Source organism: Falco biarmicus, chromosome 6, assembly GCF_023638135.1.
Source record: "Falco biarmicus isolate bFalBia1 chromosome 6, bFalBia1.pri, whole genome shotgun sequence".
NCBI lineage: Eukaryota > Metazoa > Chordata > Aves > Falconiformes > Falconidae > Falco > Falco biarmicus.
The window spans coordinates 9281427-9297093 of record NC_079293.1 but is presented as its reverse complement, the minus strand read 5'-3'; the positions used below and the strand labels follow the sequence as shown (position 1 = coordinate 9297093).

At 41.5% G+C, this 15667-nt stretch overlaps 1 protein-coding gene across 2 annotated transcripts; it reads left to right on the top strand.

Annotated features, from left to right (window-relative positions):
• The first annotated feature begins 2706 nt into the window (after positions 1-2706).
• On the top strand, positions 2707-15269 carry IRAK1BP1 (interleukin 1 receptor associated kinase 1 binding protein 1). Of its 2 annotated transcripts, XM_056343978.1 has the most exons (4): positions 2707-3038; positions 9663-9728; positions 13812-13942; positions 14954-15269. In XM_056343978.1, exons 1-4 carry the CDS (start codon positions 2742-2744, stop codon positions 15222-15224), a joined length of 765 nt encoding a protein of 254 aa, XP_056199953.1. In that variant the 5' UTR covers positions 2707-2741; the 3' UTR covers positions 15225-15269. The 2 variants fall into 2 exon arrangements, with proteins under 2 accessions (XP_056199953.1, XP_056199954.1); XM_056343979.1 differs by lacking the exon at positions 9663-9728 and having other exon boundaries at positions 2725-3038.
• Positions 15270-15667: the final 398 nt, after the last annotated feature.

Genomic DNA, 15667 nt, shown 5'->3' with positions numbered 1-15667 from the left:
AATAACATTTGACCTTGTTTCACAGAGAAGTATTTTTCCATTGATTAATTTGCGTCTAAGGTAATTTTATAACTGGCCTTAGAAAAGGTCTTCCCGGATTCACCCAATTAAGCTCATAATTATGATATCTTTTTGAAATATTTCTGTTTCACTGTTCCCAGAAAGTCAAAGATCATAAAGCATTGATTCATGAAGTGTATAACACATAGGAGATTTCATTGTATTTACATATATACATGTAGCCACTCCAACAGATTTTGTTTGATACAGGCTGTCTTTCATTAAAAGGCAAATCACTTTTAATAAACAGCTAAATCAGAATAGTCTTGAACAAACAAAAACAACCTGGAGAGTACACAATTTGGCTTCATTACATTATCCAACACTTTAAAAGTTGTATTGATGACCTCCTGACAAGCAGCATTAAAAATGTGGAGGGTCTCTATTAATACTGTTACATATTTAAGGAAATACTCTATAAACATATTGGCTAAACTAAAAAGAGTACATACTGCTGCAACAGACTACTTTCAAAAGCATCTTTAACTCCCTATTTACTGAAAAAAAATATTTCTGAGGAATATACATTTATAATTGCCTCTACTAATTTTCCTTTTATATTTTATTTCCTAAAGTCAGCAGTGCCCAGAGTTCATTCATGTAAGCTCTCAAATTGATTTACGTTAAGTGAATAAGCACCAATATTTCTGGATTCTGTTACAAGCTTCTTCTGTGTCTTCTCATATCACTTTGATCAGTTACACTCAAAATTTTAGGTGTCTCTACTTTTGGTTATTCATGCTGAGAAACACGGAGTGTCATCTCCAGAGGTAATGAATACCTATCAGGTTCAATCCATTTAATTTGAAGCTTTAAGTATTCAACAAATATGGAGAGAAAAACAGATTCAAAGGCAGAAGCCTCAAAAAGTCATGAGGCATGCAGAAGTCATAGATACCTCTTAAGGCAGATGCGATATTAATGATGGGAAAGCAAGTTTGTACAGAAACTCACTAATGATGGGACATGAAGCATGCATCACACCAAGCAGATTAATGAGGGGGAAAAAAGACAGGGCTTCAAATCACTTAATGTTTCTTTTTCCTGCCACCTCCAAGGAATTTGCATCTGACTTGTAAAATCAGGTCTTGATGTCTTTACGTGTCATGTTTTTACCTAGAAGGAGATATAGCAGTATTTATCTGTACCATGTCACGCAGACTTTCTGATGGCTGCAACATGAATTCTGAAGGCTGCAAGACCTTGTATAAGCATACAGTATCATCAGCTTCCAGCCTCAGTGCCAGATTCCGGATTTCAGGTAATCAAAACATGTAACTGCTGTAACATGTTTACAAAACATGTAAACAGTGATGATGTATCCAGAGTCCTTTCCAAAAATCCTCATACAAATGAGACCTGACATACAGAGCTAGTTCACTGAGCTAGCCATTTCAGTCACTTGGACAGGCTGGAGAACTGAACGGAGAGGCATCTCGTGAAGTTCAGCAAGTGGAAATGCCAGACCCTGTGTCTGGAGAGGAACAACCCCGTGCACTAGTGCACGCTATGGCCTGACTGGCTAGGAAGCAGAAAAGGACTTTGGGGTACTGACAAACAACAAGCAGATCATGCACCCACATGGCAAAGCTGGCCAACAGCATCCTGGCCTGGATTAGAAGCGTTGCCAGCAGGTCAAGGGAGGTGATCCTTCCCCTTCTTTCAGCACTGGTGAGGCACACCTAGAGTGCTGTGTCCTGTTCTGGGCTTCCCAGTACACAGGAGATATGGACATACTGGAGAGAGTTCAACAAAAGGCCATACAGATGATGAAGGGACCAAGGCATCTCTCCTGTGAGGATGGGCTGAGAGAGCTGGGACTATATAGCCTGGAGAAAAGAAGGCTTAGGGGGAACCTTATCAAGGTATATAAATGCCCGATGGGAAGGAAAGAAGACAGGGGAGTCAGGCTCTTCTCAGTGGTGCCCAGTGACAGGATAGGACACAGACTAAAACACATGATAACTCCATATGAACAGAACAAAACTTTTACTGTGAGTGCAGTCAAACACTGGCATGGGCTGCCCAGAGAAGTTCTGGAGTCTCCATCCTTTGAAACATCAAAACTCAAGCAAACATGGTCCTGGGCAATCTGCTCTGGCTGACCCTGCTTGGGCCAGGAGCTGGAGCCCCTCTCAAGAGGTCTCCTCTCACCTCAAGCAACCTGTGATTCCCAGAGAAGCCGAACTGCAACCCTCTGCAGAGGGCATCGTTAGCAGGACCTGGCCAGCAGACATTAGCAAAGCCGCCATGAGTGCTCCAAGACCCCCCCACAGAGGACCAGCAGCACTGACCTTAGAATGGGTTTTAACCACCCCTGCCACCAGCAGAAGCCATGCTGCAGCACCCCACCGCCCAGCCCTCCCTCCGGAGCCAGCCACTACAGCCCTCCTCCTCACACCCGCAAGTTGGGCCAGACGTTAACATAATGGAAAGATATGATAATAGGTCAAAAACGGTAGAAAAGGGACTGCTTTTCCTCAGAGGACGCGCACCCACACCTCGCCTGGCCCAGCCGCCCGCCCCAGCCCCGTTCCGGCGCCGCCGCAGCCGCGCCCTCGGAGCCCGCCACGGCCGCGAGCAGCCTCGCTCTGGCAGCCGGGCGGTGGCGGTAGGGAGCTGAAGGGGGGCGTCACGTGGGCGCCTCCCAGGGTGCAACGGGCGCGCCGGCGTTGGTTGCCATGGTGCCCGAGGGGCCCGCCGCCATGGCGCTGCCCGCGCCGCCCCCCGCCCGCGTCTTCGCGGAGCTCGTCCCGGCCCCGGCAGAGGCCCCGGCCCCGGCGGGACGCAGCGGCCCCCCGGCGCTGTCCGGGCGGGAGGTGCACGTAAGCGGCAGCGCGGAGCTGAGCGCCGGGCCGGACCGGGCGCGGGTGTCGCTGCGGCTGGGCAGCCGGAAAGGGGCGGCCGGGGCGGCGCGGAGCAGCGTGGCCCGCCGGCTGGAGTACATCGCCCAGAGCGCCCGCCAGCGCGGCGTCCCGGTGAGAGCCGCTGCCCCGCCTGCAGCGCCGGGCGCGGGGTCCTCTGTGGGGCCGGGCGCCGAGCGGGAAGGCGAGCGGAGGAGCGGGCGGGGCAGCTCCCCTCAGCTGCGGGGGGCGGCCGGCACCGCCCGGTCGGCGGGGGGCGGCCTGCGGGGTGAGGTGCCTTCCTGCGGCCGCGGGAGCAGGGGCGGCCGGGCGGGGGCCGCCCGAGGGGACGGGCGCCCGCAGAGGGGCCCCGGCACCGCTGCGAAGGGCGCTGCGTCCCCCGGCCGGGCCGGCGGGAGGCAGGAGTGACGGGGTTTGGGCCTCCGGGCCTCCGCCCTGGGAATGCAGCGGCCGCTGCGGCACCGCTGTGGAACCCTGCCTGACTTGGGGAGGTTGCGGCTTTGCCAGCCTTGGCAGAAAAGGTGGAATGGAGTTCCTCGGGCTGACCCAAGGGTTGCTTGTTTTGCGTCTGAAAACCATTCTGCTTCGACTGTTTCAACTGTTCATGTAATACAGCATCCTCACGTGATGGAACTGAGCAGGGGTACACAGCAGCATAACTTAACCTATACATGTGTGTGTCAGTATAACTATGTCCTTACCATAGCTTAGTGACAAATGCCAACAGATCTTCTTCCTCTCTTTTTTTTCTTGTTCCACTTGGAGAGGTATGAAAAAACGTAAGATGTGATCAAGATAGCTGAAGTGATGGGAGCCCCTTGTGGCCTCAGAAAGTTCCTTTACCATAACAAGGTTTTTTTGGCCTCAAGAAGTCATTTTATGATGGTGAGAAAGGCATTGTCCTACCTTTAAGGCCTTGTCTACATTGTAAATGCTCCATAAGGGTGATACTTCTTCTAGCAATTGTTCTGCTGATGCTTTTTGGATTTTATAAAACAGTTTTAGACGGCGTTCCACACCTAGGACTCTTGAAGAGACCAAAGCTGATCTTTGGTGGAATAAGTGGTTGCTTTTGAAAAGTTACTTACCATTGAAGTTCCCCTGAAGTTTGTGCCTTTTTAGTGTGTTCACAAATGAGCTGGAAAGAAGGGAGATGACGGAGTTTGCTGTCAACACCAAATTACTCAATGTAGTAAAAAAGGAGGAACTGCAGAAGGGTTTCATGATACTGCATGATGTTACAGTGCAATTCAGTGTTAGTAAGTGCAAAGTAAGAAAGTAAGCTACTTGGCGTAAACAGTAATGTGGGCATGCAACATCACTGTAAGCACATCTGAAATGCTGCATGCATTTGAAGATAGGTGCTGACTCCAACTTTTTTTTCCCCCCACAAAATAGGATGTACGGTTTTCTTCTAGAACTGATAGTGATGATATCTCTGTTTCTGTAGTAGCTAAATAAAGCATTTGTTCAGGAATAAAGAAGGCAATAAAAAAGACCCCTTAACCCCTGGTTTAAAGTCTCGTATTGCAGTTATGGGACTAGATGGCAAGGACACATGGAGGCTGCTGGATATGTGGGCTAGGTCCATGATCCTGCTCCCTATGTTTTTCCTGAATGCATGGCTGGGTGTGTGTTTGTCACAGGGAGCACGATTCCATGGCCATCAGAATGACTTGTTCAGTCAGAAATGGTGCATTTTTGTATGGGATTACAGGTTGAATGCCTTCAGTTTCTATTAAGTGAGTTAACAGGATTTTAAAGTCTTGTGAATTTTAAGAGGAGGAACGGGAGAAGAGAAGGCAACTGCTCATACATTTATTTTTATTAGTAGAGGAGACAATAAGCTTTGTACCCAATATTATGGTGAGCTATCATATCAGGGGGTATTTTCATCCTGACTACAATTAAATAGCTCTTCAGAATGTGGATAGATTAGATAAGGTAGTTACAGATATTTACCCTACTGTGAATCTGAATAACCAACTTCCAGTTTTAGCATGAGCCTTATTGAATTAGGATAGTATGGAGCATTTGACATGGTGATGGCACACAAAAGGAGTAGGCAGGATGTTAAGTAAGTGAGCATGTGTTAGATGGGCTGTGCACGCTGCTCCAGGGTAGAAAAAATAATTGCAAAATGAAGTATGACCTGGACAGACAAATGGTTTTATTTGGCTATATGCAGCTGGTTCTGAACTGTAATGGGAGCAAGTAAGCGGCGGTGGTGTAACCTAGGCGGAGAGTGGACTGTCTTTATGATGTGAGAGCATTCAGTGTCTTATTATAATAATTTCATAGTAATCTTTTGCTGTTTCAGAGGTGCCGTGCATTAGAGAATGGAGATGTTCTTTCTACTTATTTGAGGGACTGTGAAAAGCTGCTTAAGTGGTGGGTTTCTCAGTGTTAGCAAAGTGTTAGCTCTGGGGAACTCTGAGAAAAACAACATGAAGTTACTTTTTTTTTTTCCAGAGTAGTTCCCTGTGGTATAATTTTTAGTGCTTTGTTCCATCCAATTTTAAATCACTCCACTGCTGGAGCTTTTATTTGCCTTGTGGCTTTTCTACTAACAACTCTCACTGCTGACAATTTGTTCTTAACTGCATTTGCTAACATCACTTGTAGCTAATACCATTCTAGGCCACTGTAAAATTAATAACTCTTCACAATCTCCATATGGTTCTAGTTGTTGCAAGCTTATCTAAGGCCTCTTTAGAAATCAGCTGCCTAGTCTATATATTTATTTTTAATTAATCTGTAGAATAATTTCCTTAACGCTTGTTGTTGCTATTGTAGGAAGTCTGTGAGATCAGAAGTGCGTAACCTCTGCAGCAGCAGGAGCTTGCATTAGCAGCTTGTCAGGATGCCTGGGGGCAACACCTAATTTCCATATATATTTACACAGGATTTTAATCAGAAATAGATGCACATAGTAGCATTTATTTATAGAGTGCTGTAAGTATATGCAGCACTTCAGAGCACAGACTCTGCTTTGAAGGCTGCAGGGAAAGTAAAAGCAATGGGGAAACCAATCTCTTACTTGGTCCAGCTGCTCAAAAGTAATGTTTTTTCTTTTTCTCTAGAAGAAAACTGGCTTTATATTTACCACCCATGATTTATTTGGGGAGTGGTGTGATGATGACACTTGTTTTCTTTAATCACTGTATCTAACAATTGGCATTGGCCATCTTGTTTAAAAATAACTGATAATATTTGTCATACTGATCAGCGTGTCATTTAACAAACTATATCCAGTGATCTCTGGCTTAAGAGTTTGTACTGGGATATGTAATTTGATATATGTGCAAGATTCTCCATAATTCAAAACTGTTATTTAGGAGTCACAGTTATGGATGCATATCCATACAGTTGGTGAAAAAGAGATTTTTACGTTTTGCTCACTCAGTTGCAAAATCTTGCAATTTCAATATATCCTTGAATAAGAAAGGTAGAAACCTGCGTAAGTCCTCATGGTTTTTAGACTGCCACATATTTTAAGAAATACCCCCAAAGCATCCTTACAGTTGCTGAGTACAAATCTGCTTTTTACCTTTCTTAAAATAACTGTTATGTATACTTCTGTTATTTCTTGAATGTATGTTAAGCAGCAGAAACTTCCTTGCTGTAGATTTTTAGGTCGTCATTCTGTTCCTCTCATACCAAACAGAACAGGCAGAGTGAGGCGATGAAAGGCTGGAGCAGAGGTACCCGATGCCCAGCTGGGGTGTGCACTGACGGTAGGTGCTGATCATCCTTAACTGTCTGGGGATGCTACGATGGATAGACTGTTAGGAGATATGACCATATACCAAGACTCTCATTAACCATTTATTTAGTACTAAGAACAAAAAAGCTATATTCAGGTGGAAGAAGCTAATTCTTTTTGTTGTTGGAATATATTTTTCTTAATGTGAAGCTATATTGGCTATATCAGTGCAAATGTACTGCAAAAGTAAATAGTAAGGTAGGTTTCCAGGTGTCTCCAGATTTTTTTATTTGTAACTACACATACCAGTGTAACTTATGACAACAGTGCATAAGTGTACATTTCCAAACTATAAACGCTTTCCCTTACTAAGGCTGGTCTGGTGTTGCATAAAAAGGTCTCAGTTTTGTTAACCGCGTAACCAGGAGCAGAACATACAACTTTATCGGCAGATAGGCTTTTCTCATACCTTATTGTTGTATAGCTGTCTCCTTGAAGTGTGCTTTTGCAACTTATCTCTTTAGTTTTCTCCCTATTCTCTTCTGGGGAAAGCAGCAGTCACTCCTGTAAACAGTGATGGTGTTGTGAGGGTGGCCACAACGGTTCTGTGAAGATATGGTTCAGGAGTAGTAGATAGGTAGGAGGAAGGGATATATTGTTGAAAAGAAGGAAAATATAAGGCAAAGCACAGTTCTAGACTTGATATTATAAGCCCAATGAGATATTGATTGTCTTTTGCATTTATTTTTTTTTAGAGTACCTGCAGCAGTGATCGATGGTTTATGTCACTGTTGGCTCAGAAAATAGGCTATATAAGCAGAATGGAAGTGCGATTCTGTTAACTGCTCAATGGCTTCTGGAGTAATTGAGTTATCACATAATGATAATATTATTTTCATTTAATTTTCCTACTGTGATTCTTGGCCCACAGATTTAGAAAGTGGAGACTTCTATTCTATTCCAGAAGTCCAGAATACCTGACATATCAGAAGTGTAGCTTTGCTGAAGTCACACTTGAAACTATTTTTCCTGTGGATATTGCAATCAAATGGATAGTTCCTCAGCCAAAATATGAACGCTAGACATACACAGTAGGAAAAAAAGACTTTTGCTTTTGATGTAATTGAAGTCTGGATTCCAGTTTAAAATTCTCTTGTCACCTACCTGTTTTTTCCATTATCTTTGTCTAAACACACTCCCAAACAGGAACAAAGTTTCTAACAGAAGATGTATCACAGGAGGCCACCTTGTTATGAATTCAGCAATTATTTCGTCCATTTATCTTCAATAACACATACAGCTACTGTCAAATCTGGTGAGATAAAAATCGGCTATGAGGGAAATTTTAGAATATGTGGCACAAAATGACCTTTCACTCCTATTGCATTGATCTTGCAATAGCTCCCGGAGCCACTGGGTGGCACTGTCCTTAAATACACAGGCACCTTGTGGAGGGCAAAATCAAATCGGAATACTTGGATCCACTCGGCATGAAAGAGAACTTTTTTAAAAAGGATTCACGAGTGGGGACAAGGGAAAGCAAACACATTTTTTCTATGTTTACTCTAAAGCATAGTTATTTCTGTAAAATATGAATTGTAGAAGAAAGCTTTTCTGTGTGGTTATTTCTATAAGATATGTAAGAGCTCTAGAAAAAAAAAATCTTTCTTGTCAGTTGTAATTGGATTCTATCATAAATAGTAAGATTTGCTCCATTTTGTAAATTAAATGAGTTGCTGTTGCTGGACTGACTTGATCACTCTTTGGCAAACCTCAGCCACCCATGCTGCTGAAGTACCTCAAACCTATGACTGTAAAAGGGGAAATACAGGTTTTAGTGACTAACTGGCCCTGGTCCTCACACTTACTAGAAGAGATTATCCAAAAATAGGACTGTTGTGCTTGAATTTGAGTACTGCCAATCAATCATAAAATTGAAATGTCAAAATTTGTTTCTTGTAGCCTGCTGTGCAATGGTAATTATGGATCTAATTTCCATATGATATTTTAAAAGGAAAATGCTTCTCATGATTAATGTAATTTATATAAAACTGATGCATGCGTGCTACATGATAAACTTGGAGATTTCAGTCTCTGTAGGAAATATTCTGACCTAAAGCATCTTTTGAAATGTGTCAATACTGAAGGAAAATACTGTTTTCTGATGCAAATAAATTTAGTAAATAAAAAACTCTTTCAGTAATTATAGAAGGGTTAGTATGTGCTTCCCTACAGTTTTTGTGTATTAAATGAAAAGATACATTTACAGTTGTAAACTCTGTGTGTGTGTGTGTGTGTGTGTTGTGTTATAGTACTTTTGCAATAAATTGTTAATCCAAATTGTTTACCAAAGAGGGGAAGTGGGTGAAAGAAATGTGGTTGTTAGACTGCTAGCAAGCTGGTCAAATATTCAGATGTAACTGGAGTTATTCTGTATCTTAGTTCAGTAGCTTATATACCAGTCTTACAGGATTTGCTAGTGCTCTGTGTAGCCATATGTTGAATAATGTAGCTGCTGTTAATGCAACAGTGTCACTGGTGGCATAGCCTCTTTTAAGGGTCACCATTGTGCCAGAACAACCACTGCTCAGTCATTGTTCACATCACCTTGCTACAAGCCACTACTGTCGAAATATCTTAACATAAGGGCCTGAAAAGCACTTTTCACATACTAACTTTCTGGAAACAATTGAAGCATCTAGTTTTTTGAACCAGGTGAATTTACAGTTACACACTGAGACACACAGCTTCTAGCTAGCAGTCACTTGTAAGACCTAATTGTTCTCTTCAAGTGAATAGCAGTGAAATTACATTATAGAACTACTGTATAATTTACTTTAAAAAATGTCAAGAATTCTTCAACATCCAGCTAGTTTTTAACTGAAGAGGTTAGCTTAGAAAATTCCTAATTTCTGTTGCTAAGTCATAAGTAATAAGCCAAAACAGTTCAACTTTCACAGGACAAAATGTACATACATTTCCAACAGATGTTTAATTTCTGTCTTTTAAGATATTCTTGTACTTTGTTTTAGGAAGAAAATATGACTGTAACAGAGGATTTTAGTAGAGTAGAAAATACTTACCAAATGGAAGCAGAGGTATGTATTCAACTTAACCAAAAATAATAATAAATAAAAAAAACCCAAGAAATGTAGCGAGGACCAATGAAAATCTGCATACTCTCTTTCCTCCTGCTGAGGAGTAGGTGCTCTCTTCATTAAAGGCAGCATAGTCCAAAGAAACTATTGGAGGACTGCAGTTTAAAGCAGAGTTCAGCAGCAGTCTTCTGTTGTGTGCAGATCTTGTGTTCTGCTACTGTAATATAGAAAGAATTCTTTTCTTCTAAGATGGATGTGTGCTTTTTAAATGTCACACGATGCTGCGGAAGGCAATACTTGGTTCTGGAGCTCCTCAGTTGTCATTCTGTGGCAGTATAAGCAAGCCCAAGATTCTGCACTCTCCTGCACCCGTAACCCTTCCTGTCTTCTTGCAAGGAGTTGTACTTAGGTGGATAGGTCAGTTCAGAAAGCTGCTCCAGTTAATAACTTCTTGTCTTTCCAGATTAGCTTTTATTTTTTCCATTATTTTAGCTCCTTGAACTGGAGGCAATGCAAGGCAGAGGACAAGACTGGATGGGAGACAACAGTGCTGTGGCAGCCCTAATCTAGATCTGCTTAAGCCACAGCTGAACAGCACCTGGACTTTGGTCTATTCTACATGACTCTGCCATCAGCTTGCTGCAAGTAAAGCAAAGCTAATTGTTTCCTAGGTAATTGACTTGGACTTCTGTAGGTAAAAAGTGCTGCTAAATAATGTGGGAATAATCCTATTTACTTCAGAAGCAGCTTAAGGGAGTATATTTTTGCACCTTTGTGCTATAGTAGGAAATAAATGTGCTGGAAACATTCACTGAGGGAAATGTTGTGTTTTCAGCCAGTGGATCTTTTTAGAGCATCAAACTTTAATCACTACCCAGCAAATTTACAGATTCTTACTAAGTAAACTTGGAAGCCTGTCATAAAATGGTAACTGTTTCATAGAACTGTTATTTACAGTCTCCTAAAACAGGGTTCAGCCTCTTTAGTTTGCTTGTTTTAAGGCATATTCTGATCTAAATAAAACTAATAAATACAGGAATAATTCCGAATTTGGAGAACAAAATTTTGGGTTTCAAAATGAGTCTTAAAATACTTAAATAGTATGTATCAATGTCATGTTTTGAGTGACTTTAACTTCGTAATGTAGACGCCTACTACCATGAGAGCTTAAATAACCATGTTTTTTAGATGAGCTGCACTTAACAATTAATAAAATTATATTGAATTATCATTTAGGCTACAGACAAGCTTAAGGTTACAACTTCAGTCTTAAGTGGTAACTTAACCAATCATCTCCCTTCTGCTATTAATTTCAACGTACAACGTTGAAAGCTAATTACATAGATTTAGTGTTCATTTGTAGGCAGCTTGGACCAGCTGTAATTGCTGTTTAAAAACGGTATGGTTGCCTAGGACCTGAGTGTCAGAACTTGAAAAATCTAGCCATAGTACTGCTGTTTTGGCTGCCCTGTGCACTTAAGTTGGTTGCTCTTTATGCAGAGATTAGTTTCTCCTTGCTTCTCCCTTTATGTATGTACTTGTTTCATTAGTGCAGCTTCATAAACCAATGAAGTTCCATTGACCAGCATGTTTGCATACTTCAGCAATATAAATTAATTTAAAATTAACTTCTGCTTACTTCTTCACTAAAGAATTTGCCGTTATATTTGTATTATATATGAAATCATGGAAGTAATGCATTATTTCATTCTGCAAACTCTTTGTACCATTTGTGTACTGTAAGAGTTTTTAGAGAACAGAAGAAATTCCCAGACAAATAGCTATTTTGAAGGTATAATTAAGAATTCAGGATATGCTTTCAGCTGTAAGGAGATAAACTTTAATTCATTTTATAACAAAGGAAAACATGCAGAAGAAGGAAGTTGTGTATGAGATCACAAAGCTCTAATATCTTAATCATAATAAGTCATTTATTGCATGACTGTTTCATGGGATGAAGATTATGTTGGTTTTGTGTATTTCTTAATACACCTGCCTCCTTATAAAGCATAACTTCTTGTCCTTTACAGCCTTATTCAAACCTCGTAATGTCCATAAGTGGTTTTGTATACCCACATATTACTTTTTCCACACTTTTTAAACCTTAATCATAATTGAAGAAATTGAAACACAGCTTTGCATTTTAATGCTCAGGTATCCTCTGTAAATGTAAGTGGAATTTATTGGATAGCTCTCTAAATGAAGACTGATTTTTAGGAGGAAAATTCAAAGTTAGTTGTTTTTTGCCCCTGAGGGTACCTGATTACTTGCTGCTGCTTTAACAAAGTTCCTGAGTGCCCAGAACTGCCCCAGCCAGAGCAGCTTATCTCTTGCTTAAGACCCACAGTTCTTTTGTTTGGTCATTCTTTTGTTTCATCCCCTTGGGGGAGGTAATCTTGTAAACACAGCAATCTGGAAAACACTATGACAGTGCTCATAGTGAGACTTTCAACTTTCCACAAAATACAACTATGACAGTTTCCTGGCAAAACAGCACAAGAAGATGTATGCTTTTTATATATGGCAAGAACTCCCACTGAAGAAAGAAATCTAGGTTTAGTTTCATCTTCAGTCTTTCAGAAAGTGATCCAGTCCCCAAGTTACCGGTAAAGGGCATGCACCTGAGATGAAGATGCAGACTTGGTAGAGTTTTGCACAACAGGTATGACCTTTTGTCCGTGTAGAAGATGGAATTGCCCTGCCACTCCATCTCGGTTAGTTTTGAAGGCCTTAAGCCCAGTTTTGGCTCAGCTGTGTGAAGAGCTACTGAGTCAGTGCAAGGATTCAAGCCAGGATGAGGTACATGTACTGCCTGAGAGGCTACCAAGGGTAGCAAGGCGTGGGCGTTAATTGCTCTGTGATAACTGTCAATATCCATTTTTTTTGCCTTACCCTGTGTATGAAGTAGCCCCCTCATCTCTCACTGAGAGATTCAACTTCCTTGAATTATCTCATTTTCCACAAGGTAACTCTATAGTATGCACAGAGGAAGCTACTGCACTGCAGCTGACGTGCACTAACTTGGATTTCTGTACCATATACCTTCACTCGGATGGATTGCTGCATGGACCGCAGCAATCACAGGGCTGACTGAAGGTCACAGGGGTTGGCAGTGGAATTTTCTTTACCACAGTTTTTTTAATTCCCTTCCTATTGAACCTGTATTATTTTGCAAAAAGAAAAGAGTCAGGGATAGGCGAGAAGGGGAGCCTGACTTGGTGATGGCACTGTACGAGGAAGTGAAGATGAGGGTTTAGTTCTTCTAGAAAGGATTTAGGACCCAAGATTCCTGATTCCTGAATGCTGCAGCAGCTCGGCATCATTGCTTCATTCCTGGCAGCTGCACTATGCCACAGAAAAAGACTGGCTCCTGCCTGGAAAGCTGCTGCCTGGCTGGGGAAGGCCCTAGGGCTCTGGATCCAGGGCTGATAGTGATGCCTGCTTTGTAGCACTTGGGAAAGCACTTGAAAACCTGATGCATCTCTATTTAATGCTTATTGCCAGAGCCACAGACAACTAGATGTTCAAATCGTTTTTAATCCAAGTCTGAAGTGACCAGTTCTCTGTAGGCACTGAAGTCAATCTGTTCAGCCCACTGCAAGCTGGACTGGGCTAGGCTTCATTTAATCTAATAGTTTAGGTTTCTTGAACCTGATATTTGGAATTAAAATATAATTTTCCTTCCTGCACAACGTTTCCCACATAATTTTGCTTGGTCTTATGCATAATTAACATCTAGTAATCTAAAAAAGGAAAAACGAGGATGCATCTAGTCACATGTTCCAAAGAGCACATTCATTCTTCAAATTGCCTACATACCAAGAATGCTGAACTTCCTCACAAAAGAGCATTTCTTAATCCTCAATTTTAAACCATTTTTGTGAACTTCTGTTGCAAACCTAATGATAGTCTCTAGGGCTATATAAAAGTGTTCTAAGTAAATAAATGTTGGAATTATATACAGGACTAGTAAGTTTTATGAGCTTGTACGTTATCTGGCTTTATACTGATCTAAATACAAGTGTTGAATCATAGGGGGAAAATGAAAAAAATTACCTGTGTGATGTCTGTGTTCACTCCCAGGTCTGTATTGTATTCAGCGATTTTGGAAAAATGCAGAATGTTTGCAATCTACTCATTGAAAAGTTAGGAACCTCTGTTACCATCAGTCCACCTCATTTCTACCATACACCAGAAGCCATAGACACCCTTCGGTAAGTTCTCTCGCACCACAAATTTTACAGCCTCAGATAACAGTTGATATAAATACATTATTTATACTGTTTGTAATGGGAGCAAATAGGTTTTTTCATACCTATTAAAATTCATGTTCAAAGATTTCAGTATTTGTTTTAAATATAAATTAACGCTGTTCAGCCCAGAAGATAGAGCTTGTGTCCCTGTGCAGAATGTAATAAAAAATATTTTCCCAGTGATTTCGATTGGAAGTATAATTTGCTGTGAATGTTAGGTCAACAGAATTTGACTTTGGTTACATCAGCACATGTAGATTTAATTTGTATTTATTCATGCAGGTACAAGCGTGTTACCTAAGTACCCTTGCCAATTCCCATTACTCTTAGCTGCTGACATGATCTGAAAAGAACCACGTACAGTGCTTGCTCAGCATTGAAACATGCTGCTTTGAAGTTCACAGTCTTGATATTTTAGGCATTAGCTATTCAAAGTCCTGCTTTTCCCATTGACATTAGTGGAAGGAAGAGGGAAATCTAGTCTTGGCTTGGGTTTTGCCTCTTTAAAGGAAAGAATTATGCCTGGTCCAAGAAACAAGCTCAACTAGCTGCTGCTAACAGTTCTAGAGATGTCAGAAGTGTATCTCCAAGGTATCTATGCAGGAGTCTGGAAATCAGACCAGTGATTTCCAGTGATCAGACCAGGTTGAACAGGTGCCAGTATGCTTTACAGCTGGGCCACCCAAATGCCTGGAGCAGAGGGTGAACTCTGGCTCAGCATCACATGCCAGATGCCTGCAACATGTAGGTGTTAGCAATGCTTGGTCGTAGCTGATGAGGATGCTGACATTTTTTCCACACGCTCCCCCCTCAAACTCCTAAACAATCACTCAGCAACTGGGGGAAGGCGATGTGCCTCACAGCTACGCAGTTACAAAAGCTGAGGCATTAAAAAAAAAACCCCGCTTGGCAGGGAATACTTGTACATCAGTTGGCCCTGCTTGTTATTGTGCTGCTGTTTCTACCTCTCAGCCGTCGAGTATGTGTCGCTGCTGTTGGAAACACGCGGCAGAAAGCTCAAGAAGTCTGTCGACTGTTTGGCCAGTCATTGGGAAAACCTTTATTAATAAGAGAAGAAGAAACAAAAGAATGGGGAGGCCACATAGACAGTCATCTGGTGAGCTCCCCAGATTCAATGACTCTGCAGGAAAGAATCCAGAATGCTACTGCTTATGCTTCTTGTAAAGTGTTTGCTGTCTTTGAGATAAAGGGAAAAGAAAACAGAAGAAACAAGTTCTTGTAGAAACTCTCAAATCCTACACATTTTCTTAATAAAGTTTTTATGCCTCCTTTGGGTTTTTTTTTTTTGTTGTTGTTTTTACTTTATTCTTATGGTAGCAAGTAGAGTTAAGAGAGAACATTAAGAATGAAATTCGTAGTGAGCCAAAGTAGGTTTCTTGACGTATCTGTCCATATGCAAAAATCTAGATTAACTCTTCCTTTGCATGTATCATGTGAAAGCAGTGCAATGCGTGTTTTTGTAGAGACAGCTATCAAAGTATTGAAGGATTTATTTATAACAGCTCTCCCCAGAAATATTTTGGTTCCTGTTGGCCTTTATTTAGCTCTATTCCCTAAAATTAAGGTTACCATTAATTGTAAGTACAGTTCTTAACTGTTTAGTTTCTTCCTCTGCCCTCTGTAAAAGGGCAAGATGTTTGATGTGCAGAACCTTTGCTATTCCTT